Source organism: Gallus gallus, chromosome 1, assembly GCF_016699485.2.
Source record: "Gallus gallus isolate bGalGal1 chromosome 1, bGalGal1.mat.broiler.GRCg7b, whole genome shotgun sequence".
Taxonomy (NCBI): domain Eukaryota; kingdom Metazoa; phylum Chordata; class Aves; order Galliformes; family Phasianidae; genus Gallus; species Gallus gallus.
Genome location: NC_052532.1, coordinates 39,562,332 through 39,588,387, shown reverse-complemented (window position 1 = coordinate 39,588,387; position 26,056 = coordinate 39,562,332). Strand labels below are relative to the sequence as shown.

Sequence of the window (26,056 nt, the reverse complement as noted above, 5' to 3'; positions counted from 1 at the left end):
CGAATCTGAAGTTTAATACAGGTAATTTTGTTGCTTTCCACAGTACTACTGAAAGTAGTTTCTCTGATTTCATCATCTTAATATTTCGGTTGTAGGAGATGCTGTTCACTTAGTGTGTCCTGTGTGTTACTTGTGTGTCTTTGAGACAAATGTTACTCTTGTCATTTTTCAAGTTCATCAATCAGAAAAATATTTCAGATGCTGATTCAGTACTGGACCAACGTGTGAAATTTTTGTCCATGTGGAACATATATACACAGCTATCGTATTTATTAAAAATGTAAAGGTAACATGGATTTTAAAATACATCAACTGAAGCAAGGCATTTTAATAAGTACGTGTTTATTTCACATATGAATGTATTCTTTTATATATCCTTTATTCAGGTAAAACATGTGGATGTTTTATTCTTGACTGTAGAAGTAACTGCAAAGAGCTCCTTCAGTTACTTAGTCTTCACTGGTGTATTTTCCACCCCTTAAAGCTATACACCTATCGTTTTATGTTTTAGATTTCTTGTTGTAGTGCTTTCTTTTTATATTTAAGTTACTGGATTTTGATAAACATGGCCAAATAGTGCTTTTTATTGCTCTAGGGTTTTTTTTTTAATCACTTTGTTATAGCAGAACAGGTGGACTTATTTTCACAACATTAATACCTATGAAATTTCATGATTTTTTTATTAATCAAGCACATTTTAGTTGAATCTTCACTTTCTCTTCAGTACTTTGCAGAATTTTATTGTTCTCTATATCTGATGGATACGTAGTTGTGCGTGTTGTAGTATTTGGTGGCTTTTTGCAGAAGCCTTCATGTGATCTTTCATCTTCACTTGATATTCATTTGCAAAAACTCAGTTGTGCCTAGGGTGCCAATAAGTAGAAGTTTGAGTAATCACGTACATTTGTAACATACCTGAAAATAAACTAATTCTTCTGATTAGCATTGCAAAAATAGGAAAGTCATAAGTTAGGAAGTGCTAAAATAAGACATGTTTTTGCAGCCTTTAGTTGGCTTTAGTTATATGTAGAACGCACATTCTTTGTTCATGAACTTTGCCCCTCAAGACTTGCATTGCATTCAAGAGGAATCTAATTTGCTGTGAGCTGCTCCTTAATATTTTTTTAGGTACATTGCCCTGTATCTTACTCGTTGCATAGTCTTCAAACTTCATGTTGAAAACAAAGAATTATTTTCCTGTGAAGTCATGACAGCGCCCAATACCCAAATATTGGTGGATTTTATTCTAACAGTACCTCCATGCAATGTACAATAGTCAGTTCTTCACAGACAGAGGCGCGGTACTGGTTGTGTTAAGTGGTCAAAGTACCTTTCTATGTTCTTCTATATTCTAAAATGTCTCCCTCCCAAGTAATTTTTTAGTTAAAAGCAGTTGAACAAGACATGTCTCCCAGTGGCTGCAGTTTCTGGTGTAAAATCTTAAAGGAATTGGGACCAGCGTCCTCTTCTCTTCTGACAGTATTTGGGTAGTTTTTCTCTTCCATCGTCTTCAATACAAGAATGTCCTAAAGAAAGCAGCCTGCTCTCATTCACTATGGCGTAGATCTCTGTTATGTTCAAAATGTAGCAGAAGTCCTTTGGAAACAGAAAGTTCAATTGTGTGATTATAATCATGAGCTGCTTCAAGTCCCAGATGTGTTCAACTTAATGGACTTTTACCAGTTTTGTTCATACTTACTAGGTTTTCAAAGTGTACCAAGAGAGCAGCAAGTTGTAACTTCTGGACAACCACTCTGAGATCCCATTTGAAGCTGTTCCTCGTACTGCTCTAACCACAGGTGGTCAATACCTCCTGGATGAGGAAGAGAGAAGCTGTTCTAGCAGACTTTACAGGCAACTGACAGCAAAAGTAGAAATACAGTATTTTCTTAAAATCCTTGCTCTGTTTTAGACAGTATTATTTGTCAGAAAATTTCCCATCATTTTCCCCCATCTTTATTGCTCATACTCACTTGCTTTCTCCCTCCTTCCCAGTAGTTCCTCACCAGAAGTGACAACTCAGCATTTTTGTTCACTTTACTCGTTCCCATTTCCAGGCCCAATTAGACAAAGACGGCCTTTTTCCTCTCTCCCTCTTTTTTTCTGCACTCTCCTGTTTAACCATTAAGGTGCCAGACTTCCCTTTTCTCCTTCTTCTGGCCTCTAATCTTGGATTACTGATACTATCTTAGACTTCCAGTACGTTCCTTTTCCCTTCCCATGTAGCTCTTTTCAAGTCTACTGAAGTACTCATCCTCCTGGACCTAAAAAGACAAGAGATGTATTAACAGCAGAGAAAGAAGGGTGTGTGCTGGTCTATTCTGGTAGAGTTCCTGATTTCATCGTTTGTTCTGGGGCTCAAGGAAGTGCACACATTCTACTACCTATTTAATCAGACATACTGAGTACTTTGCCTTGTATGGATGCAGTGATACATGGTGAAACATTTATATGGTATTCCTGAGAAACCCATTTCACTGAGTGCCCCTTGATGGGAAGACGTGTTTACAAATGAAGTCTGCCGGCTGCTCTGTTACTCTACTTATGTTCTGGCTGACTTGGACAAACTGAGCCTGTTTCCTTATACAATAAAGTAAATAAATGCTTGGGATGAGAATCTTAATCTGTAACTGTAGTCTGTCTACTGAATTTGCTTTAAGATTTTCTACACTCCCACCCTGGAATTTTATATTTGGGTTCCTTTGTAGTTGCACGAGTTAACCACAGAAAATATTTTCAGAATGAAGTGATGGTTTTGTTGTGATGTGGAGTGGTACTGTAGGATGTATTTAAAAACATGACCAGTATCTTCAGGATTGTGCTTACTTGAAGGCCATGGGACGTGTTCATGAACATATTTGAGAGCTGTGACCAGTCAGCTGTGCTGATCATCAGATATGTGTGATTTAAATGTGCAGGTGTCCTTCTCTGGCCCATATCTATTTCCTCATTTTTAGTTTTTCCCTAAGCTTTTCTTAACATGAAGTGCTTCATATTGGTCATTTCAACTACTATTACTATAGCTGAGTATACCACACTACCTTGTGTGCAGTTCTTTTAAACCAGGAGGAATGTTGCCATTAGTATGGTTTTCTGAGTCAGTTCTGATGGTATCAAGTCAAGGGAGGTGATCTTGTCCCTCTGTTCTGTACTGCTGAGACCTCACCTGGAGTACTGGGTCCAGATATGGAGTCCTCAGTACAGGAGAGACATGGACCTGTTGGAGCACAAAAACAGTTAAAGGGATGAAACACCTCACTGCGAGGACAGGCTGAGAGAGCTGGGGCTGTTCAGCCAGGAGAAGAGAAGGCTGTGAGGTGACCTGATAATGGCCTGTCAGTATACTTACAAGAGGGAAGGGGACAGATTCTTTAGCAGGGTCTGTTGTGATAGAAGGGAAAATGGTTTCAAACTTAAAGAAGGTAGATTTAGGTTGGATATAAAGAAGAAGTCTTTCACTTTGTGGGTGGTGAGGCACTGGCACAGGTTGCCCAGAGAGGTGGAGTGGATGCTCTACCCCTGGAGAAGAGGCCCATCCCTGGAGGCCAGGCTGGACCACACTCTGAGCAACCTGATCTACCTGTGCATGTCCCTGTTCATTGCAGGGGATTTAAAGGTCCCTTCCAACTCTAAGATTCTATGAATGACAAAGCGTATTCTGTTTCTTGAAATATTTAAGTGCAATCTACATGTAAGCACGAATTATGTTTCTCTTATATTCTGTGAATGCATAAGTTTCCAAGTAACAGCAAAGCAGGATGTGTATGTGGATGTTGGTTTTTTTTTGAGAAATACAGAGGGCTTGTTTTAATAGCTTATTTTAAAGACTACCTGTCTGCCTTGGAGATACTGAGCTTTCTTTTTAGACATATCTTAAATTAAAACCGAAACTTTGCAGAGTAGGGTTAAAAGTAGCTCATAAATTTTGTATGGTTCATGCAGATCAGGCTGAATCAGTTTACAGAAAGAGATTAAAATCTCTTAGTGGTTCAGGGGTGTGTTCCCCTTATAAGTTTGTTTATTGTGGAAATGAGTACAATATGGTGTGGCTTTATGGCTATCAGGCAGATGTCAGAGTGCTTTTGTCCTTGCTTGGTGTTGCACTGCACACTGACACGGAACCCAGTAGGTCCAGACCTTGCCCACTGCTACCTACAGACCGTGTTGTGCTCTGGTTCAGCATTCCTGCGAGAGAAGGAAAACAGTTGAAGTGTAAGGGATCACTCATTCCTAGATGGAGGTGCAGTGAAGGAGATGTTAGAGCCCTGCTGAAATTCTCTTGTTCAGTGTTTTTTGATTACTAAAAAGCTGAAACTACACTGAAAACATAGTAACTCTAACAGTTTATGTGCTGCATACTAACCTTGATCTCATTAATTGAGAAAGAACACAGCTGCAGCACATTCTCCTAGCAGTGTGCCCAGACTTGCCTACTTGCCCGTACCTGGGAGCTTTACGGCCAGGCCTGGCCTGCTCAGGGTGCTCACTGAGCTGTCTCACCCAGCTTTGCGCATGTGGTGGGTGAGCTGCTGTACAGAAACCAGCACTTTAACAGGCTGCGGGGGTCACTCAAGGTGCTTTTCTTGGCTGTGATAGCCCTCTTTTTGCTCAGATTGATGTTACACAGCGACTGAAACGCTTCGGGTTTGTTTCTGCAGAAGCTTAGGATGGCCTGAGTTGATTGTGCCACAGTTCCTCCCTGTCCCTGGTGCCTCAGGCAGCTGCTGTGGGTCAGGGTCTGGACTTTGCTGCTCTGTCATCTCCAGGCCAGGGCGGTGTCTGGGAACATGCAGCTGTAGGTGCCAGGTCTGCTCTTTGGCTCAGCACTGATGGGTGCTGTCATGGCCCCATAGACCTGAGGAGCAGCAGTCCAAAGTAGCCCACTTAGAAATGTTGCCTGTCTTATTCTTCCAAAGAATCTGTTAGCATCTGACTGGATTCCAAAATGACACAATTAATCACAAGTTTCCAAATTAAGTGTAGTTACAAGATGCTGGAAATAAAAATAAATGTGTTGTAGTTGGAATCAATGACATTTGGTTTTGACTAGGTGATAGTAATTGGATAAAATTGCCATTTGGATGATGCTTAAGGAAAATGTTTGAAGAACCAAGAGACCTTGTAAGGAACAAGATTCATTCCACCTTTGTGCAGTAATGCTGTTAAAGCTGACCCTGTCTGAATAGCAAGTTTTATTTTCTTTTAAAGGAAATGAGCAGGATGTCATTCAGAAACTGCAGTGTGGGTTAATTTCTTTGCTCTTTTGTTACAACAAGCAAAATAATGAACTTCATTTCTGTTACTTTCTTTGTGTTGGGTTACAGACTAACACCTCCTTAAGATTTTTAAAATCCCATCTCCTACAAGTCTTCATGCTGTCATTCTTTTCATATTGATACTGAAAAGGAATATGTTTGGTGGGGTCCACTCCCCAGTGAAATAAGCAAGGAAATTTTTAAGTGTGATTCAGAGAAAGTACAGAAAATGTCTTAATTTTTAGTCTTAATGAAGCCTTTCCTATCCAGTTATTCTCTCTTTTAGCTTTCCTTTAGGAGCACCTTCCAAGAGCACTCGGTGGAGTTGGGTTGACATATTCCACTGCTGTCAAAAGGGGTCATTTCTGAGTGATGAAAAATGGAGTCTTCTTTCGCGTGGTCTGTTCTTATGACATTAACAGCATGAAACAACACATCTTTCAAACGGCTAAATAATCTAGAATTTATAGAGTTAAGCTGAAATATGTCTCTTATGTTGTGTTGCAACACGCGTATCCGGTCCTAGAAATGTTTTCAAAAAAATCTTCTAGATGGAGAATAAACAGTGCTAAATATGGTAATAACATTAAGCTACAAAATTCCTTACAATTGTGTCAGTGTGCCTTGGAAACTTCACACGTACTGGAGCAGAGCAGTATTTGTATCCACGAGAAGACATTCTTTTGCCAGATATGCCTGCTTTTGATTTGCACTGAATCCATCTAGATTTGCACATTGTCAGCAGGGGTTTTCTAGAGTTATGAAATGCAAAAATATTAATCGTATAATTCCTATGTTTTAAAGGAGATGTTGTAAGGATATTTGAGGTGCTTTTATTCTTTCAGACAGCTAGAAATGATAATCAGCTACGATTCCATTGCAGTGCTTTTAAAGGAATAGATACATGATCTGAAGCAGAAAACTTATCACCTTTCAGTCTGTTTATCACTTCAAATGATAAATAGGCTAAAAAGTACATACATTTTTAATCAGAGAAGCATCACTCCAGATATTTTGTGCTGCTTTTTTCCCATGGTGCTTGTAACCTGTTGTACTTGGTGTGGTTTGAATGCAGCTGACTTTCTTCATAGCAGTCAGTAGGGCACTGTGTTTCTCCTATGAATGAAGATTGAGAGAGTTGGGCTTGCTCAGAAAAAAAGCTCTGGGGAGACCTTATTGCAATATTTTGATGTATAAAGGGAGAAAGACTTTTTTGCCATTGCCTGTACTAGACAGGATAAAGGGCAACCATCTTAAATTGAAAGAGGGTAGATTTAGATTGGATATAAAGAAGGAATTTTTCACTCTGAAGGTATTAAGGCACTGTGGCAAGGGCTGCCCAGAGAAGTTGTGTGTGCTCCATGCCTAGAGGTCTTCAAGGCCAGGTTGGGTGGGACTTTGGGTAACCTGATCCTAGTGAAAGATGTCTCATGCACTAGATGGTCTTTGGTCCCTTCCAGTCCAAACCAGTAATTGCACTGTATCAAGAGCTTTTCTCCTCTACCTTCGCTTCTACCACAGCAGGCATGAAATTGGGAGTGGACGTGGATGGAACATTCTTATCATACAATGTCTTGCTCAGTGATAAAATTGGAGTAGCAGAAAAAAAAAACTGCTGGGGGTTTGTGTTGTCCTCCAAAGCAGGCTTGGCACTTGTCTGCGTGTGATGAGTGATTGCTTTTGCATTGCTCGTTTTTTTTCCTCCTTCCATCTTGACTTCATTTACTAAACTATGTCTTGCCCCATTTTGTCCTCGTCTTGCTGTGGGGGCAGTGAGTGAGTAACTGGGTGCTGAGCTGCTGGCTGGGTCACCCTACCACACCTGGCTTTGCTCCAATGCTGTAGGGCTGGTTTGTTTGTTTGTTTGTTTTCAAAGGTTTAATGAAACGTTTCAAAATTCCCACTAAAAAAAAAAAAAAGAAGCAAATCAGTACCCTCTAATGAATCCTTAAAGGCTACTAACAGCTATTTGCTGTAGCAGTGAGAATTTTCCAAATGTTTTGCTTTAAGGATTGAGGCTATATGCCTCCTGAATTTTCAACTGAAATTAAATAACTCCGAGGCAAACAAGTTCCATTTCACAGGAGTACAGTTTTAGAAAAGATCAGAAAGTTCTCTTCAGTAAATACATATTTGCTGCTGAAGCTACCCTGCTCAGAGAAGAAGATATTGCATAGTGATCAAATCAGACAGACTGCTCTAATATGTTAATCTAAGAAAGTTAGGAACTACAACATTTTATGATAAGGAGATACACCTTAGTTTCTTAATACAGATTGTATCTTGAGACAGTCTTGTGTATGATTCCCTGAGGCAATGAAGTTAGTGAGCTCTCAGCAACACAAAGCTGTGATATGTGCTCTGCAATTTATCATCCTGACCTCTTAAGTGCTTTGGAAAGCACTCTGGTCTTATTTCTACCTTTTTCATTTTGTTAAATCTGTAAATAAGTGTCTGCTTTGCTCTATGCCTTTTAGTACAGGTAATGCTCCAGGAGATGATGCTCTAAATAGATATTCCCTAACGGAGAGGACAACTTACAGCAGATACAGCAGGGATGCAAACTCTTCTGGGAGTTCTGTACCAAGTAATGCTTTGGAAAAGAGGATTGAGGAACTTGAAAGGGTGAGTACCAACTGACGTCTGCATGGTATACATCTGAGATAAAGTACCTTTGAAACCCTGTGGGGAAATCAGTAGTGAATTAATATAGAAATGATGCTTGATGCTTGAAGTGCAGCTGCTTATATGTACAAATACATGTAAACAAGCAAGCAGACAGAAAGAATGTGAGCTTTCTAATCATCATAAATGTTTAGTTTTCATTTGGCGTGGAAGTGCAAAACAGCTGAGGTAAAGATGGTACGGTCAGCACTGGCTGTGCTGTGTGTATGTGTCCTATGTACCTCAAGACGCACAAACGTAGGGCAAATAACCCAGGGGGAGATGGGGCTCACCAGCTGTTCAGAAAATAAGCAATGCTCCATCTGATTTACTTCTTGTTTTGGATTTTATCATGTACTGAAGTGTTATAAAATGTAATTATCACCTTGTTGTTCATTGAATTCTTAGGCACCTAAAAATATATTTCAAACAAAGTTTTCTTTATCCCAGACATTTTTAATACAAACATTTTTGAAAAAACATAACAGTGTTAAAGGTGTTTTTCATTTAAATCTTTTTTGGCTAAGTGTGTCATCTGTGTAACCTATCATGAGCTTCTGTTTCTTCTTCTGATGTGGACTTTTGTGAGTAAGTAGGCAAATCTTTTTGAATCTCTATGGACGAAGTTATGGCATGCCCTGCAGAAAGTTCGCTGAGTGAATGCAATTTGAATAAGCCTGTAGGGTTTTTTCTAAATGATGAAAATGTAAAACATACTTAAAACTTTTTTTCTTTTTTTCTTTTTTTTTTTTTTTTTTTAAGAAATAAGGAAGCCAGATTTGGGTGAAATATGCTATAATCTTCCAAATTCAAATCATTTGTCTTCTAAAATAATTCAATTACAAATAACAGAAAATAGGGGAAGGTTTAAGGATTGCTTTTGAGACTCCCGAACTCGCATTTGGTGAATTTCTAATGGACATTTTCATTTTTCTTTCATTCAAGCCCACGTATCTCATGAGGTCTTCATTCCGTCGTTAACTTGTACTAAACAAAAATGAAAGGAAAAAATACATATAAAATGTGGAAAATGAGACTTTACGTTAACATGTTTGTCTCTTAAACTCCCGTCCAATTTTGGACTCGTGTAAGTGAGATATTAATTAAGTATCTCTGGAATAGGATATTTAGGATAGGATATAGGATATCAAGCAGGTTTGATGTGAGTGAAATATTTTCTTAGACGTGATTCATTAGCTCCTTGCAATGTAAAGGCTTGAAGGCTTTTGGGTTCGACTTGGTGTAGAAGCGGAATTACAGGTATATGTGTGGTTTATGTATGTGTGTGTGTGTAGTGAAGGTGTGGCATTGTAATGGCAATAACATAAAACTTTATCTGTAAAGCAATTACATTTGACACCAGCGTATTCTATTTTTAGGAACTTGCAAAGGAGAGACAGGAAAATGTAAGATTAATGAAGATGACACAGGACAAAGAGGAAGTAATTGGAAAACTGAAGGAAGAAATTGATTTACTAAACAGAGTAAGCACATATTTTCTTATGTGGTGCTTTATAAAGAGGGGATAAAAGCTTCTGCAGTCTCAGTGCTTTTCTTCAGGTTCTCGTAACCACTTGGCAAGGTCACAAGAGAATTCAGTGTTTTTTTGGTTTGTTGTTCATTTTGTATCTGTGTAACTTCTCAAGAGGCATGTTAAGTTACATTTTCCCAGGTGGCTTCTGTTTGTCGTCATTAACTTCCAGAACTCTTTAACTGTTGAGATACTTTCTATTGCTGTTTTGTTGTTGTTTGTTTGTTGTACAATGAGATTACAAACGCATGTGTTCTTTACTGCCTCTTCCTTTCAAATTCAGTACACAGCATACCAGGAATCAATGAAGTTTGGGGTTCAACAGTTTTCTCAGCAAGTTGTTCCAAGGCTCACGTCAGAAAAAGCAACGATAGCTTTAATTTATTTATAGTCAGTTCTTATTTACTAATTAGGTAATGTTATTAGTAGGTAATCCTAGACAGATTTGGGAGTGTGTAACTATTACTGTTCTGACCCATATTGTCATACTCTTTGTTTTTGATCCCAAAATAAAGGCATATCAAGACAAGGGGTGGGAAACTTGGGTTATCTATGCTCATGCAAAGTGTGGAAGCATGGGAAGAGGTTTAGGATAACAGCGCTTGCTTACGAATGGGACAGAGTGAGAATATTTTGTTAAAATACCAATTTTAACAAGTCCCAGTTTAAAGGATGAACTGGGAACTCTTTCCTAGAATAGATTGGTGACCTTGTCTCACACGTTTCAGTTGATGTGCAGAGCCTGGATGTACTTGGGAAATATGCTTCTGCTATTTATGCTCTACCTTTATGGGGAGATACAGATCTTCCCATAAAAATTAAACAAAATGGCCTTGGTGAATCCAGCAGTAAAGGGAGGCAGTAACTTTGTGGGCACTGTGGTAGACTTTGATTTTGTGGTATTTGTTTGTAACAGTGGAGATCAACATACACAAAAGATAGCAAACTAATCTATAGGACTAAAGCAGGTGTCAGTTACTTCTTTTTATAAAGAAAATGGAATGTATAGGATTAATGAAATATTGTCTGTTTTGGAGAGATTTATGATTTAATTGAGGAATTGGTCTTCATGCCATTTTTACATCTGCTAAGGAGTCTCTCACATCTAAGCTGACCACTTCAGTATTAGTCAAGGAATCTGTTTACTCCTATGTAGAGGGTGGCAGAGCTACTTCATACTGCTGGTCACATCTGATTTCCCGCCTCAGAGATCAGAAAGTAAAAAACACAGAAGTACCCAAATCACTGCAAGCCTGTGTTTTAAGACCTGTTGCGACAGTTTCCAAGGCCTACTTATCCAGAAGCAATGATTTTTTTTTCTACTGTATTTGAAGGATGATGTCCTAAATTAAATACATGAAGTGTCTGATTAGAAACCATCTTTGAACATTCATAGTAAAGTCAAATAGGCTTTGTGTACTGCCTGCATTTAAGTACGATGGCAATTCAATTTCTGTTTGTTGTGTGAAAAAAAAAATCAAAATACAGTAATTCCGAAAACCTCTTCAGTACAGAACAACTAAAACTGCATTGTTTAATGAGAGATACATACATGGAACTCCCTAGATAGGCTCCATTAAATGCAGGAGATAATATACATATATTTTTTCTCTGCCAGGGCAGCATTTATCATAGCTATAACATTATGTATTAGCTTTACTGCAGTGCAGCTATTAATGTTTGAATCCCACAGGTTTTTCTGAACATTGAAATAGCTGCCTTTTGACCTTCTGGCCATCTTACTAATTTGTTTTACAAAAATTGAAGCCAACATGTGTCAAGCAATACTTCCATTAAAGCAGATACAATTTCACTTTCTTTTTTAATAGCTTTTGGATTTTTCAGTGCTTTTACATTAGCTATGCATGTGAGTTTAGGAAAGGGAAAGCTTTAGGACAGTAAAAAAAAGTTACAAAAGTGTTACATCATTCCCATGACGGAAGGGCATGAAAGTTAATGTGGCAGTCATATTTGCCTAAGGCTTATGTTTGCAACTGTGATCATGAGAGTCAGCGCTTAAACATCCATCTGTTCTTCATAGAACGTCGCTCTGTAGACCTGGCATCAGGATCACATGCTTTACGTGGAGGATAAGAGAAGGCCTGATGACTTAGTGAGCTTATGCAGTGATCTTTTTAAAAGGTTTTGCTTGTAGAGAACCTAAATGGAGGTCTTGAAATTTGACTGTCTGTGCATTTGTGGTATTGTTCCAACTCTCCTGTTAATCAAAAAAATGCTGTTATTGCATGTTAGATTGCAGTGACGTGGAAAGGATTTCAAGTCAGATAGCCTAAATGCCATTTTATTGCCTAGCTTCCTGACTTCTCAGCCCTCCGATTTAGAGAAATGCTCTTTCTAGAAGTTTTGGTCAGTTTGTGACCACAGATGCATCCTTCATTGGCAGAGACCTTGCGTTACACTTAGAAAGCTATTTGTACAAGAATCCTGAAAACTTGTTGGCAGACTTTTTTTCTCTTTTTAAGTAAATACATTTAATGTGAAAATATGATTTTACTGAGAACAGTCAGTACAAAGATGCTTAAAGAATGTTAGCTGCATTTATATTGAGAACCAGAGAAGTCTTTCTGCCGTAAATAACATATTTTCATTCCAGCAGATTAACTACTAAAGTATGTCTGCCACCTTTTTATATGAAAGGAGTAATTGCTTCATAAGCATCTCAAGGGAAAGGCATCTCAGGATGCTTAATTTAAATATTTGTACACTAAGTTGAGCTATCAGTTAGTTTACACTTAATCATTTCTGGTCTTCTTGTCACTATAGTTAAACATATGTTTGGATATAGTCTGTCAGTGAGAATTCACAATCCAGTTAGTGTCAGTGCTGTGCAGTTATTGGCTCCTTCTGTAGTCCAGGCTTTCCTACTATTGCATCTTATTTACTTATGAATGTAAATCAACATTGCAGTTATTAATTGTGAAAAAGAAGTTTTACATTACAGAGCAGCATAAACCACTTTCTTCTCACAGTCCACTATTTCCTTAGATACTTAAACTGATTTGGTTATTTTTCCAGGATCACATTCAAGAACTTCTTTGGAATGTTATTTTATCATCATAAAATTTCAAAAACTATTTATATTCTGTTTGGAGTAAATAACAGGTATTTTTATACAGAGGGCTGTTAGCTAAGCTTTAGTTGAGCTACCTAATGGCTCTGTTAAAAGCATGATCAAGCACAATATTACATTCACTGAACTAAAAAATACAATTGTATTGATAATACTATTTTCCCTTCCACCTTATTATTTGTCTGCACAAGAGATAAATTGTGTTTTCTAAAATTACACAGTAAACTGTATTTACAGTAGCTGTTCGTCAGAACTTTTGCACGTGTGGGTGTTTAACACTCGCACGTGTTATAGCAGACACTGCTTTTCCAGGCAGTCATTTCTGTGTGACACAGTATTACCTCTGTTAGTACAAAGAGGAATTTCTGCTAGTGATTTTCGATTCCAGACTACAAAAACAAAAGATTAATTGCAAAGGTATGGGATTTTGGCTAGGCAAATTGAAGAGGCTTTTACAAATCAAAAAGCTGATTAACGCAGAGTCTCCAGAATGCACTTCTGGAGTGATCCCACTGAAAAAAGATAAGCAAATAGGTTCCTTATGTTAAACAGCACTTAACAACTAAAAGGAATAAGAGAAAAACATCTTTTCCCTATTACTGTTTTATGTTTAATCTAGCTTGACAACACCAGGGATTTGCAGAGAGATCAGAGGACATCTAATAGCCGATCAGAGTCCTGGTTCTTCCTCCTTTTGCCCGCCTTTCATTTTTCTTCTCAAAGTGCTGTCCCTGATGTCACTATGTCCTCTTTTTTTTTTGTTCTTATTCTGTTTGTTCCATATTGTTTGTGCAGTACAATTATTTGTACTGAAATAATGCTTACAGCAACAGCCGGCCTTGTCGTTTTCTGACCATAGAGACTTGGTAGGAAATCGAGCACCAAGATTGGAAACCAGTTAAATACAGTAGGTGGTGGAAGAGGGATGGACACTTGTGGTAGGAGCAATCTATTTTAAGGGCACATTTTTAGTGTGTATCTTTTCTTTCAGTAGGAATTTAGATAGAAGTTATAATACAGCTATTAATTTTAATTTCTTTTTTCCATAGAAAATGAAAAAAATAGGCAGGTGGTTCTTTTCCTGAAATAAAAAACACAACAAGGATGCTTAATTTAAAATATACAAACTGACATTACTGCAGTAATAACCAGCGATGTGTACGTATGCGTGTGGGATATAGGGATATACAAGCACAGTGTAGGGAGCAGGGGTTGCAGCTAATGTGTAAACTCCATGCCAAGTAATCACACCCATCCTGTTTTGATTTCCTGTTGCATTAATTCATGCTATAGCTTTTTTGCTCACACGTTTGCATTTCAAGGTAGTTGTTGTGTATGTAAATGCAGCTCTAATGTTTTTTAATTACTGTAACTCTTGGACAAATGACGAGTTTAACATACTGAATTACAGTGACACTGATTCATCCCAACCCCAACTTCTTGACTTTAGAGCTAAGGTGTTAAATTCCTGCTGCTGCTAATTGTGAGTTTGTATTTATGTCCACAGAAATGTTTCTCACTTTTCCTTCACAGGACCTAGATGATATAGAAGATGAAAATGAACAATTGAAGCAAGAAAATAAAACCCTCTTAAAAGTTGTTGGACAGCTGACAAGGTAGAAGATTCAAGCCTCAATGAGGAAAGATTTAAAAACTACTGATTGAACGTTAAGGTCAATATAGTAATACTTCCTGTGTTGCAGTATGTTATAATAACTGTCTTTATATTTATTATTAGGAAACCAGATGAATGTTTATTTTCGTAGTACTTTCTTCTTGCAACGAATGGCATCAAAACTGGGGTATATCTTTAGCTTTCATTTCACAGAAGAATGATTAAAATGTTTGTCATGTTACAAAATCCTAAAGTCAAAAATTTGGGGGTTTTCTATCTTCAGATTACATCAGGATATACTAAGGGTAATTTAAACCTCATAGCACCAAGATCACTTTCAGTCCATGTGGGTGTATATTTTTGAAACGAATGAAAGCAATACAAAGAAGCTTTGTTTACACAGATCCAAAATATATTTTTTGTGAAATATTTCCTTTTTTGTTTCAACAGCTGTAAAATGGATGCCTTATTTCTGATGTATAACGTTTTGCAGATTGATTACTTGCTCTAAAAGCTCTTGTATGTTGAGGGGTTTTTTACTGTATCTGAAAGGCTGACGATAATAGAGTAGTAGCGATATTTTTCTGTATAGCAGTATTTTGTCAGGAGGAGGAGTTTTTATTAATAAAATAAATCACCTGTGGTATCAGCATTAATGAGTTCTTAGAATCACATTGAAGTTGTGCACTGCAGTTTATTTTAAAGCTTTTGCTTTAGCAATGAAATGCAATTTTGCTCTCAAACAGTAAATTTGTGTGCTGTGAGAATGCAAACAAAGCCTGGAGCTTTCATTTTCGCAAGGACGCTTTTGCAATGCGTTTCTATTGAAAAGCTGTTGGTTTAAGATTTGTAGTGATCATAACCAATGTGAGTTTTTTAATGTTTCCATTTTTAAGCTGGGTCCGAGTTTTTGTACGTACGTAATAAAGTAGAGAGGAATACCAGTGGTTCGCGCCCTTTTGAAACATCAAATGGTTTTATAAAAAAGCCTTTTATACTTGATTTAAACTAACAAAGTGTTTCAGAAGTGCCTGTTTAAATGTTAGAATCCACTTATGACTGCATACTGATTCTTCTATAATATGGCAGCAAATTTTCACCTTAGATAAAACAAAGACTTACTTAAGAGTTTACTTCTTCAAATTCTTTTTAAGCTGGAATTTGATGTACTTTATTTCATTTTAATACAACATCTATTTCATTCTTAATCAGAATTAATATATCTCATTTGAATCAGAAGACCTGAAAGAAAAGCATTTCAAAGAGTCCAGGCTTTTTCTTGCCAATTTTGAAGTTTGGTGCATGCACGTAGCTTTTGTAGCATTAAAACCTAAGGCAACTTTAATACATATCAGGTTTGCCAATTGTTTCCATGCAGTATACTTAATGGCTGTAAGAGATTCTTGAACTCAAATTCAGAAATTACTGTTATGCCTTGGATTGTTTTGACTACAGGATTTTACATTTGTATGATCTAATGAGGAAGAACTTTTCAGAACCTTAAAGGATTTTTCAGGAAGTATTTTTGAAGATATTCCAGGTTGCCTTCAAGTTTTTCTTCATAAAGGAAGAGATATCCCATGGGACATGATTTAAAACGTTATCTCAAGTTTTTGAATGGAATGGAGGAGGGAGGTGTATTGGCCCTCTAAACTATGATATTCAGCAGTGAATATTTGTCTTAATATTAGCCAAACAGTAAGAAGAAGTCCCTTCATTTATCACTTCCATAAAGTTAATTGAAAGTCATATAATCATTTGAGCTGTACGCCTTCTGAATAAATACAGAACTTTCTCTGGAAGAATATTTGATTTCCTTCTGTGTGTAAGTAGGAAATAAACGTAGAGGTCTAAGATGTGGGATGTGAAACTTACTGAAAAATCTTTGAGGTCTTAATTCAGAAAGATGGATAGTAATCCGAAGTTGTAAATCAGGTGTTTCATAAACTGTATTTCACATACATTTTAAACCAAAGAACAATGATGACAAAGAATACAAACAAGAATTGTCATCATACTTACCTCTTTTTGGTTTGCGTGTGCATTGAGTAAAACTTAACAGCAGAAACCCCAAAATCAGAATTTCTTTTTTAACCTGGACACGCAGTTGTGATGGTGTTATGTGGCTGAAGACCTATGATACCATACCTTGAAGGGGCAAGGGAAGTTTCCAAATACTTGAGAACAGTAGACCTTCAGGCAGAAAGTGAGAACAATGGAACTGTTGGGAACTCACACCTAAAGTTACTTCAGGACATTATTGTTTGATTTGTATACAGGTGTTCTGTATACAAATATAAAACGCTTCACAGTACTAAAAATACCCAAAAATCATATCTTTAATCATAACATTTATGCTGACCTTTGTGAAGAGTTGATGGCTTTTTGAAAGGCCTGTTTCAATAATAATTACTTTCTGCTTATGTTATCAGTCTCTTGGGAGAAGTTTAGTAGACTCTAGAATAATGGTGTATTACTTAGGATGTTATTAATCACCTAGTCATTGCTTGCCATTATAGTTTTATTTCAGTAGGGTGTCCTTATAATCAAGCTCAACCATAGAATAAGTTTTTATCCTAGGTGATTCAAATATGTTAACTTAGCTGCTTTGCCAGCAATTCAGCAACGAGTGTCCCCACGCTCTCCAAACCAACGCCTCAGTTGTTCTCAGCAGATACACTGCTGCAAGTGGGAACCCATCTCACATGGGAAGGCTGTATGATTCCTGGATTATAGCTAGGCTAAATTTACATACCTAGTGTAAATTAGAGCTTTTTTTTTTTTGGAAGGGGGCATTACTATGCAGTATTTACTGGATGGGTGACTTTCTTGGAGATTTCTGAACTTTCCTATCTTACAATTTGTACCAGACTTGCCGAGGACTAGCATCTGTGTTTCTAGGTACTTGAATCATCTAGGAAATGTGAACAGAAGCAAATGCCTGTAGACTACAATAAATGACAGAAAATGCTTTAATAACAAATAGCACACAATACCTGTTTTAAAAATGCAAAATTATACTCTTTATGGTCATGTACCCTTATATAGAAGGCAGACACTGTGAGAGCTGAAGGTTAAAATTCTGCAAAAAAATATTTTTATTGTTGATTATACACTCTGATGTTTGTGGGATTTGTTCTTCAAAAGTAGAAGATCAAGCATATGTAAATGTTGTTGATTTTTACATGGAAATTCAACATTGTGCTTTTTTTCATTTTAAAATAATCAAGTGGCCATGTTCAAGTTCAGTGTTACTTGCTATATATATTAACCAAAAGAGTACAATATTTGCAAATGAGTGGTTTTTTCTGTCTTAAAAGCAAAAATTTTGTGCAAATTACCCCACTTGTATTTACACATTCTGAGTTTAATGTATTTCTCTTGGCTCGGAATTTGAGAGAGTGAAAAAAAGAGGTTTACGAGAAACCAATGAGGGAATTCCAAGGTAGGAAGCAGAACCGGATGATTTGGTGTTTTATTATTCAGCTGTACTGAGAATTAGCTGTGGAAGGACCTTTGTAGCATAGGTGCTACAAAGAGAGACAGGGATTTAAGTACATTGGAAAATGAGGGATTGATCTGCATCAAAGTTTTTTCTATTTGTTTGGTAACATTACAGCTTGGAAACTGGCTACTGTAAGACCAGAAGGAATACTGGAGATCGAGTCACTGCTTAACCCTTTGGTAGGAGGGCAGAATTATGCTGACTCCAGGTATTTCATACCTTTCTGTAGGTTTTTTTGTGTCTCTTCCCAGCTTGAATTCAAACAAATCAGTATTAGTAGCCAAGAGGAGGGGTAATATCGGCGAAACAAACAGACTATACACACATATGACTGGTCAGTATTTCTTGAGTTTAAACCCTTATGAAGATGTCAGTTCAGTTCATCCATTTTCATCAGTATTAATCATCTGTCAGTTGTAGTAACAGCCATTTTAGTTAGAGAAACAGCCATTGCAAGCCATGACTTCCCCATGTACAATTAAATAAATCTGTGTGTGCTACTAAAGAATATGCTACTTCCTTAGTTCCAAGACAAAGGAGCTAAGACTGTATTTAAAAAATCTGTTAAGTCAAGCAAGAAAATGAATGCTACATCTTGGTAATGTGATATGGATCCTCTGCTGAAAGTTCACTCCAGATCTGTTCCAAGTCAATCATTCCAGTTTCAATATCTCCGTATGGAGCATTTCTGCTTGTGTTATTAAGCATTTCTGTGTCATATGTCCAGGATGTAAAGGACTTTGATATGTGTTTTATATACCATTCCTGATCTTCCAAGTACGGTGGCTTACTGAATTATTCTTCACCTACCATTTTTCCTTGTACCGCAGCAGGTGTACATTACACTGTTAATTTAATCCTTTTGTTTTTATTTCTGGATTTGTGGTGTAACTTTTCTTGTTCGAGGTTTTGGCTAGTTGTAATTTTCCTGTACTGAAAAAATTGTGATAGTTGACATTTCCTCTGAAAATAATCTCATAATGCAGAGTCATTTTTATAAATATCCTTTTTATGCATTTAAGAAGTTGAAGCACCATTAAATACCTGAATACCCATTTTAGTTTTGAACACTGACTAGTTGTAATATCTGTGGTATCAGATGAAATTTGATGTTGAGATTTACTACTGCAGGTACAAGATATGCATTTAATCTAACAATAAAGACTGTGTGCCTTTGTCCAAATAAAAGAAAATTCTTTTTAATCCTGGCTGACTATTTATTGTGTTTACAGGAGAATTAATGTTACCTGACTGGAATTCTAACTGAATTTGTCATCAATATTGAGAAGCACCCGAACTGAGAATTTTTTCTAACGTTCAGATGAAATTATTCAAGTGTGCATGTCTGCATACATGAGAGAAGTCTGTGTGTTTTTACTGTATTAACTTTCTGCTCTCACTCTGCCTTCAGAAATGTAGTGAGTGCATCCTACAGTCAATTAGATGGACCAGACTTTTTCCCATGCTTCAGAAGTTCAGTTTATCCCAGGAAAAGTTTATGCTACTTCTGTAGAAACAAACTGAATTGATTTCACAATAGATGTAATTTCTATTTGAGTACATGATCAGTTCTTCACAGGTGAGATCAGTAAAGACAACCTCCTCCTTATTCCTTGCTATAGAAAGGTAATAGGTGACTAATACTATGGATCATCCATGAACGCTGACTAGATAATATATATATGTAGTATATATTACAGCTTATTCTTAAAGTTTATAAGTTGCCTGACCAAAATAAAAAAAACAACCAACCTAAAACTAGGAGCATGAATATTGTAAGAAACCATGCATCCAACACTGTGATTACTTTCTGAGTAAGACATTATGAGCATTTGCACAGGTAGTTTCAAGAATATGTTGAGCCAGTTTTAAAATTTGGTTCAGGATCGTTACTCCTACAGTCTGCATTCTTTGTGAAGGCCTACTAGTTTGGCTTTAAAATACAGAAGTGTGTCCTTCCTCAGTTTTTGTCTTGGGCATTTTAGGTTCTTCAGTCTTGTTGGGAAATGTTACATCCAAGTACAAAAGTTTGCATTCTTTTCTTCAGTTGCTGGATGTGTCATAGAGTATCTACCTTCGTACCACCTGGTATGCTTTTCTTTGGATGTTCTGATTTTTTTCTTACAGCCCATCTCTTCATTTTCCTTCTGCCATTTTGGTATCCTGTTTTTTCCTTTTTCTGCTGGAAACTTTAAGAGGTATTTATTAAATGTAACAAAGTAAACCCATGAATTGTCCACAATGCTCACTTTGCTGGATTTTTTCTTTTCCTAAGCAGAACTCAAACATTTGTATGAGAACATTTTCTCACTTGATGAATAATCCTGCTTTGGAACCTACTGCTTCAGGAAGTTGTTTTGGGATGCTGTAGTGGAAATGCTGTCACAGCTTGAAGCAATGATTGAGCACCTGGTGGGAAGGCAGGGTCAACCTAGGGGAGCTCAGCTGCATGCAGTGCACCTCAGTGACCAGAAGGGGTGGAGTCAGGATCCGTCCCTTCCCAGACCTCATTTAAGGGTTGGCATTGGAGGTAAGGGGATCTCTCTGGAGATCTCTTGTGTGCTTGAGGTCTTTCAAAGGTAAGCAGCTCTTTTACTTCATTTCTGTGTCCATGGCTGCTGCATTGGTGCTTGCTGCAGTCGAAGATGTTGCCACCCTGCTGCTATTGCTGTGCTTTCCATCACGTTATAGTGTTTACTACTCACTGAGACTTGAGTATCTGTATAGATATGAGAAGATTCATTATTCTAATCATACCATAAGAAGCTCTATTAAAAATAAAACAGAAATCTTGGAGGAGTGTTGCATGTAAGAGTGATGTTGGCATATGGAAGGATTTGGGCAGAAATTAGTGAGAGGGATATTGTGATGTAAACCTAATAGTTTCAAACACTGGTAGGTCCATATGAAGGTCTAGTGTCTCTTTCACCTGCGTTAACATGTCTGAAACAAACAGCTTCGCTCTAGCAGCTGGCATCCTTTCAAGTATGGGAAATGATGCTCAAATTTTCCTTAGCGGTACATGAGAAGGAAGGTGTCCATAGTCTCTTGTTAATATCTCAATTGGGTTTTCTGTTTAAGCATAATTGGCTGAAAAGTTCTAGATCATTGAAGACATTTGAAATAGTCATGAACAGTTGACCTGCTAGACTATTCAGTTAGGAAATAGATTGAGTCTTACGCCACGTTAAAGTGTAGTTAGTAACTCACAATAGAACTGTAGTTGGTATTGGTAGTGGAGAAGGAAAAGTGAGATTCTCTTGATTTTTAAATTATATTTTCAGTTTTCTTCAGGAATGTTTTTTACCTTAATTGTTGAGTAATTAAACAGTAAACATTGGCAATAATTGTGTAGGTCCTTGAAGTAGGAGTTGCCATCATAGATTTTAGTGTCTTTGGCTTTTAGGTATTTGTTACATTATAAAGCTTGATTACAGATAGTAAGAGATAAAACCTGTAACTATAGGTTACAAACATGAGCATCAATTTGTTATGAGAACTAGAATTTCTTTAAAAGGGAGGTAATGAAAATGTACACGTGTTAGTGCTAATTCACTGCCTTTTTTTTTTACTGTAAACAGAAGATGACCATGTTTTGTAATTAATCTTCTCATTGTTGACTTCATGTTATGACTAAGAAATGGCTGAGCTTTGTGAAACAGCAGAAGGACACACTTAGAATGTAGTGACAGCACAAATGAAAACTCTTCTCTGTACCAGCATATCTTCTAAAAACCCGAAGCATAATTATAAAGAAAAATGGTGTTTTTTTCATGCATGAGGTTGTATATCAGAAAAGTGCAGCCTGATAATTGGCATCTTGGCACAAGCTCTGTAAGTATTTATCTCTGGAAGTCAGGTTTTGTAGACCAAGAACGTGTGGAATGAAACTTTTTTTTCCCTCCTCTCTCTCTCTTAGAAATGTTAATCTCTGCATTTGCCTGAAGGCTCCTTATAACAATGATGCATTTTAGAGAGTTTTAAGACTTTGATTGCAACAGTGTAAGTGTGGTTACAGCCAGCTACCAAATATATTTAATGGGTGGGGACAATGAAACCACTGAGGCTTTGCAAGTTGAGACTGTCTAGAAATAACTCTCATATTTCTCTCTGAAGCAATTATTTAGAAAATGCTAATTGTTCCCAACTGAGTCACTCTTTCTACCCATTTAACTGCTTCTGCTCACTACAGCTTGTCTAAAACATCACTCACAAAACTGCATAATGTGTTACTCCGGCTTTGTACAGAGCAATGACATTTTAAAAAAACACTGACTACTTCCAATTCTTATTCAACAGATTATAGGATTTATGAAGATGGTTAAAACAAGGGAGGAAATTATGAGAAAATGTGTGGGGTGAGACTGCGCGGGATTGAATACTGGGGAGAGGAACAGGTGTGTAGGAATGAAGGAAACTGAGGTTATCTCCAATAATTTTTCATGTACTTTACAACACAGCAAGGATGTCAAACTGGGTACCAGGCTGTGAATGAGGAGGCAGCAATTTTGAACATTACTTTCTGAGTGTTACCTAATTTGTGGCACTACAGTGGTATCAGCTACTATGTCTGATGCATATGGGAATGTGTAGAGCTGTCCCAGGTATTTAGATTTCTAGTAGAAACACGGAACAGCTCAGCATATGGTTGTGAGTCCCTTGCTGAAGTACCAGGACTTTATGGAGAACTTCTGATTTGCTTCTGAGCTCCCTTTTTGTTGCATCCTGCAGATTTAAGCATTACAAAGCCCCATCCAGCAACTGCTGAGATTAGTGAAAAAGAAATGACACAGCTGCCTTTTCATTATACCAGATAGCAGAATGCAGGTGTTACAGAACAAAACAAAAACAAAAAGCTTTTAAAAAGCACTCTGAATATAATGTTAGTGAATGATGTCATTAAGTACATTCTAATGTGATACACTATGCCTATTCTAATGTTGTCGTGCTCGTGCAATGTTTAAAATAATTGAAAATATATCATAGGCTTCTGTTTACACATTTAGAATGACGTTTTATGTATCAAGAACTGTATTCAGATGCTTCCTGAAGTACAACCACTTAATAGCTGTACTTATTTGAAAAATTCTGCTGTAGGAAAGGCTGCCTAGAATTGGCAGTTACCTGCTGGTGTAAGGAGCAGTTATTTCTTTAGTATTAAAAATTGCAGCCCAAAAATTGATGGCTTGAAAGTCAAGTTCCCGCAAGTGCAATCATTAATAAGTCTATTATAAACCTAAGACTACTGAAAACTTAACACTGAAAAGGTTAAAAACAACATTATTTCTATTTTTTGGACTTTATTTAATATTCAGGAACATCCGTTACTTACCTTCTTAACTTCATCCATTTCTCTGAGATTTCGTATGTATAGTTTTTGGCTGATCTGCATAGCAGCAGGAGAAAAGCACTTCTCCAGATGCACCTGACTGTAAAAGCCCAGAACTGGTAAGACTCACAAGAAAGGTACTTCTTACTATGAATAAAAAGGCTGGTATCGCTCAGTAAGTGTGTTCTTTATTCCCATTCCTTTTAAGCAGCTGTCAGCAGTCTCCTGAGAAACTGTCTACTTAGTACTCAAATCCCTTTTATTTTACAACCTGCCCACTGAGTTTATGAGGCTTTCTGAATGCTGTTAATATTTTAGCTGGGACAGTTGAGAGTAGTTAGAAGTGCATTGGCTGCCTTCTGTGGGAGTGTGTTCCAATACTTGGAAACCATTACTGGCAGTAATGAACTCACTCCACCATAGAATGACTGGTGCATTACTATGTGGAAATGTTCACTGATGCAGAGGCATTGGTGGCTGGCTACAGAACATTATTCTGGATTTTGTTAAGAGGTCCACAGAAAGGTGGTAGATACAGTGTTAGCTCAATGAGAGGTTCATAGAATCATAGAATGGCCTGGGTTGAAAGGGACCACAATGATCATCGAGGTTTCAACCCCCCTGCTATGTGCTGGGTCACCAACCACCAGGCCAGGCTGCCCAGAGCCACATCCAGCCTGGCCTTGAATGCCTCCAGGGATGGGGTATCCACAACCTCCTTGGGCAACCTGTTCCAGTGCGTCACCACCCTCTGTGTGGAAAAACTTGCTCCTAATATCCAACCTAAATCTCCCCTCAGTTTAAAACCATTCCTCCTTGTCCTATCACTATCTACCCTCGTAAACGTTACCCCTCCTGTTTATACATTCCCTACAAGTATTGGAAGGCCACAATGAGGTCTCCCTGGAGTCTTCTCTTCTCTAAGCTAAACAAGCCCAGAAGAAATACTCAAAGCTGAAACAACACTCGTATAATCCAAAAGGCCAATGTGATAACAAATGGATGAATAAAGCCGATGGTAGGATCTGCTGAGTTGGAAGGGGCCCACAGGGATCACCAAGTCCAACCCCTGGTTCCGCACAGGTACACTCAAAACCAAACCCTGTGTCTGAGAGTACTGACCAAACGTTTCTTGAACTCTGGCAGCTTGGTGCCATGCCCACCACCCTCTGGTGCAGGACGTTTCCCTAACCCCCAGCTGCCCCTCCCCTGACACAGCTCCATGCCATTCCCTCAGGCCCTGTCGCTGTCACAGAGAGCAGAGCTCAGCGCTGCCCCTCCACTCCCTGTGAGGAGCTGTAGCCGCCATGAGGCACCCCCTTAGCTCCCCTGCTCTGGGCTGAGCAGGCTTAGGGACCTCAGCTGCCCTTGTATACTTTGCCCTCCAGACTCCCCCCCCCCCCAACCCCCAAAATCTTTGTTACCTTGATACTGTTTGTCTTTACATTTTTTAGGCAAATTTCTCAAGCTTCTGCTTTGGGGCTTCTATCTTTAGAAACAAAAACCTCTCAGGTGCGTTACTTCAACATTATTCAATTTTTTTAAACAGCACTGTGTCTCTTTTGACAGTTAATACAAATAGATTTATGAGGATTCTACATTAGAAGAATATAACTCTGTTTCCATAATTTCATTTTCCTCTCGTCTTATTTCATCTTGTTAAGACACCTCTGGAGATTTTTTGTGCTGAAGCTGTAATACAATGCAGTTTACATACTAAACCTAAGCAAGGTCATCCCAGCAGATTACAGTTTTCCATTGAAACTGGAGTGTTCTGTATATTGTGCTGGATTTTTAATGCCATGGAGGCAAAAACCAGTTATGTAAGGGTTCAGGAAATGCTTGTATCAATTCTGCTAAATACTCGATACTTGAATCTATTAGCAGTCTTTTCTGGCGCCACGCTGCAGTCAGAGCTGTGTGATTACAGAAATGAAGCAACTGAAAGTACCTATGCAGGGGGCAAGTTGCAGGTAAGTGCTTTCTGTTTGGTGTATTTTCCTTTCTGAGGCCGTGCACCAGGCTGTACAGTGCTGTCCACTAAGCTGCTGTGACCATACAGCTGAACCAACGTATTTCAGGGCAGTGTCATTAAACGAGTGCTTATAGGAAAACCTACCGGACAGCATGAATCAGCTTCCATTTATTTGCAAATTGGAAAAATGTCACATTCCTCCTCGGTACTTCCTCTATGAAATCTGTGCCTGCTTTTCCCGCTGCTCTTTGCAAACAACAGCCTGTTCTGATACCAAGAAACAGGAAAGTTTAAAGCAAGTCTCCTCTTGATTTGTCAACCGCCCTGCTTGGCGTCGAGACGCTGAGACACAGGATGCAATTTATGAGGCGTTGGCACGACAGAGAATTTTCCTCCGTGTAACGTGGCAAAGTGCCATATCTCCTCACCAAAGGGGCCGAAGCAGAACACGTTTCTCCTCATCATTATGCAAGAATTAAAATAATAAACTGTTTTCTGATCTTGGCAAGTGGCGCTCTGGATTTGAATGAAGTTGAATCACCTCTTGTGAAAAGTAATAATTAAACTACTATATATAACGCATCCTAATTTGAAACCATGGGCAGAGCTTTCTTCTTCCTTTTCTGTCCCCTGCACAATGTTACATTATTTAGCTTGTTACACATTCTTGGCACTTACAAGAAGAGATAAAATGACATTCTGAGGATTAATTTTTTCAGTGCTTAAGAAATCAGATCTCTAAAAGTAGCCTAATAAGCACAGAACTTGGCTAAATATTAGGCCTTTTTCCAAAGAGAAGGAAACGTTTTTGTTTAGAGTGAATTTTGAGCAATCCGTGTTCTACCTGGCGACCTGTAAGGACTGAGTGCACACGTATGGGAATGCTCTGGATGGTTTGCCTCGGTTAAACATGTCTTCAATGCATTACCCTGAGCTGCTGGCTAAGGCAACAACTCAAGTGCACATAAAGCATGTAGGGGGCTTTTCCAGCTCAGGTGGCTACTTGTTTGCAGGCCTAGGGTGGGAAACTGAGAGGCCTTTGCTTTGCCATACAGCTGAGGGAAAGGCCGGCTGTAGTTCGTAGCCTTTTG

The 26,056-nt window shown here is 38.0% G+C and overlaps 1 protein-coding gene across 1 annotated transcript in view; it reads left to right on the top strand.

Annotated features, from left to right (window-relative positions):
• PAWR (pro-apoptotic WT1 regulator) overlaps window positions 1-18,864 on the top strand; it is a 73,059-nt gene extending 54,195 nt beyond the window's left edge. Inside the window, exons 4-6 of the mRNA XM_015283263.4 lie at window positions 7,733-7,880; window positions 9,299-9,403; window positions 14,075-18,864. Of these exons, the coding sequence (XP_015138749.2) occupies window positions 7,733-7,880; window positions 9,299-9,403; window positions 14,075-14,161 (340 nt within the window). The 3' untranslated portion in view covers window positions 14,162-18,864. The remainder of the gene's footprint in view (window positions 1-7,732; window positions 7,881-9,298; window positions 9,404-14,074) is intronic.
• Window positions 18,865-26,056: the final 7,192 nt, after the last annotated feature.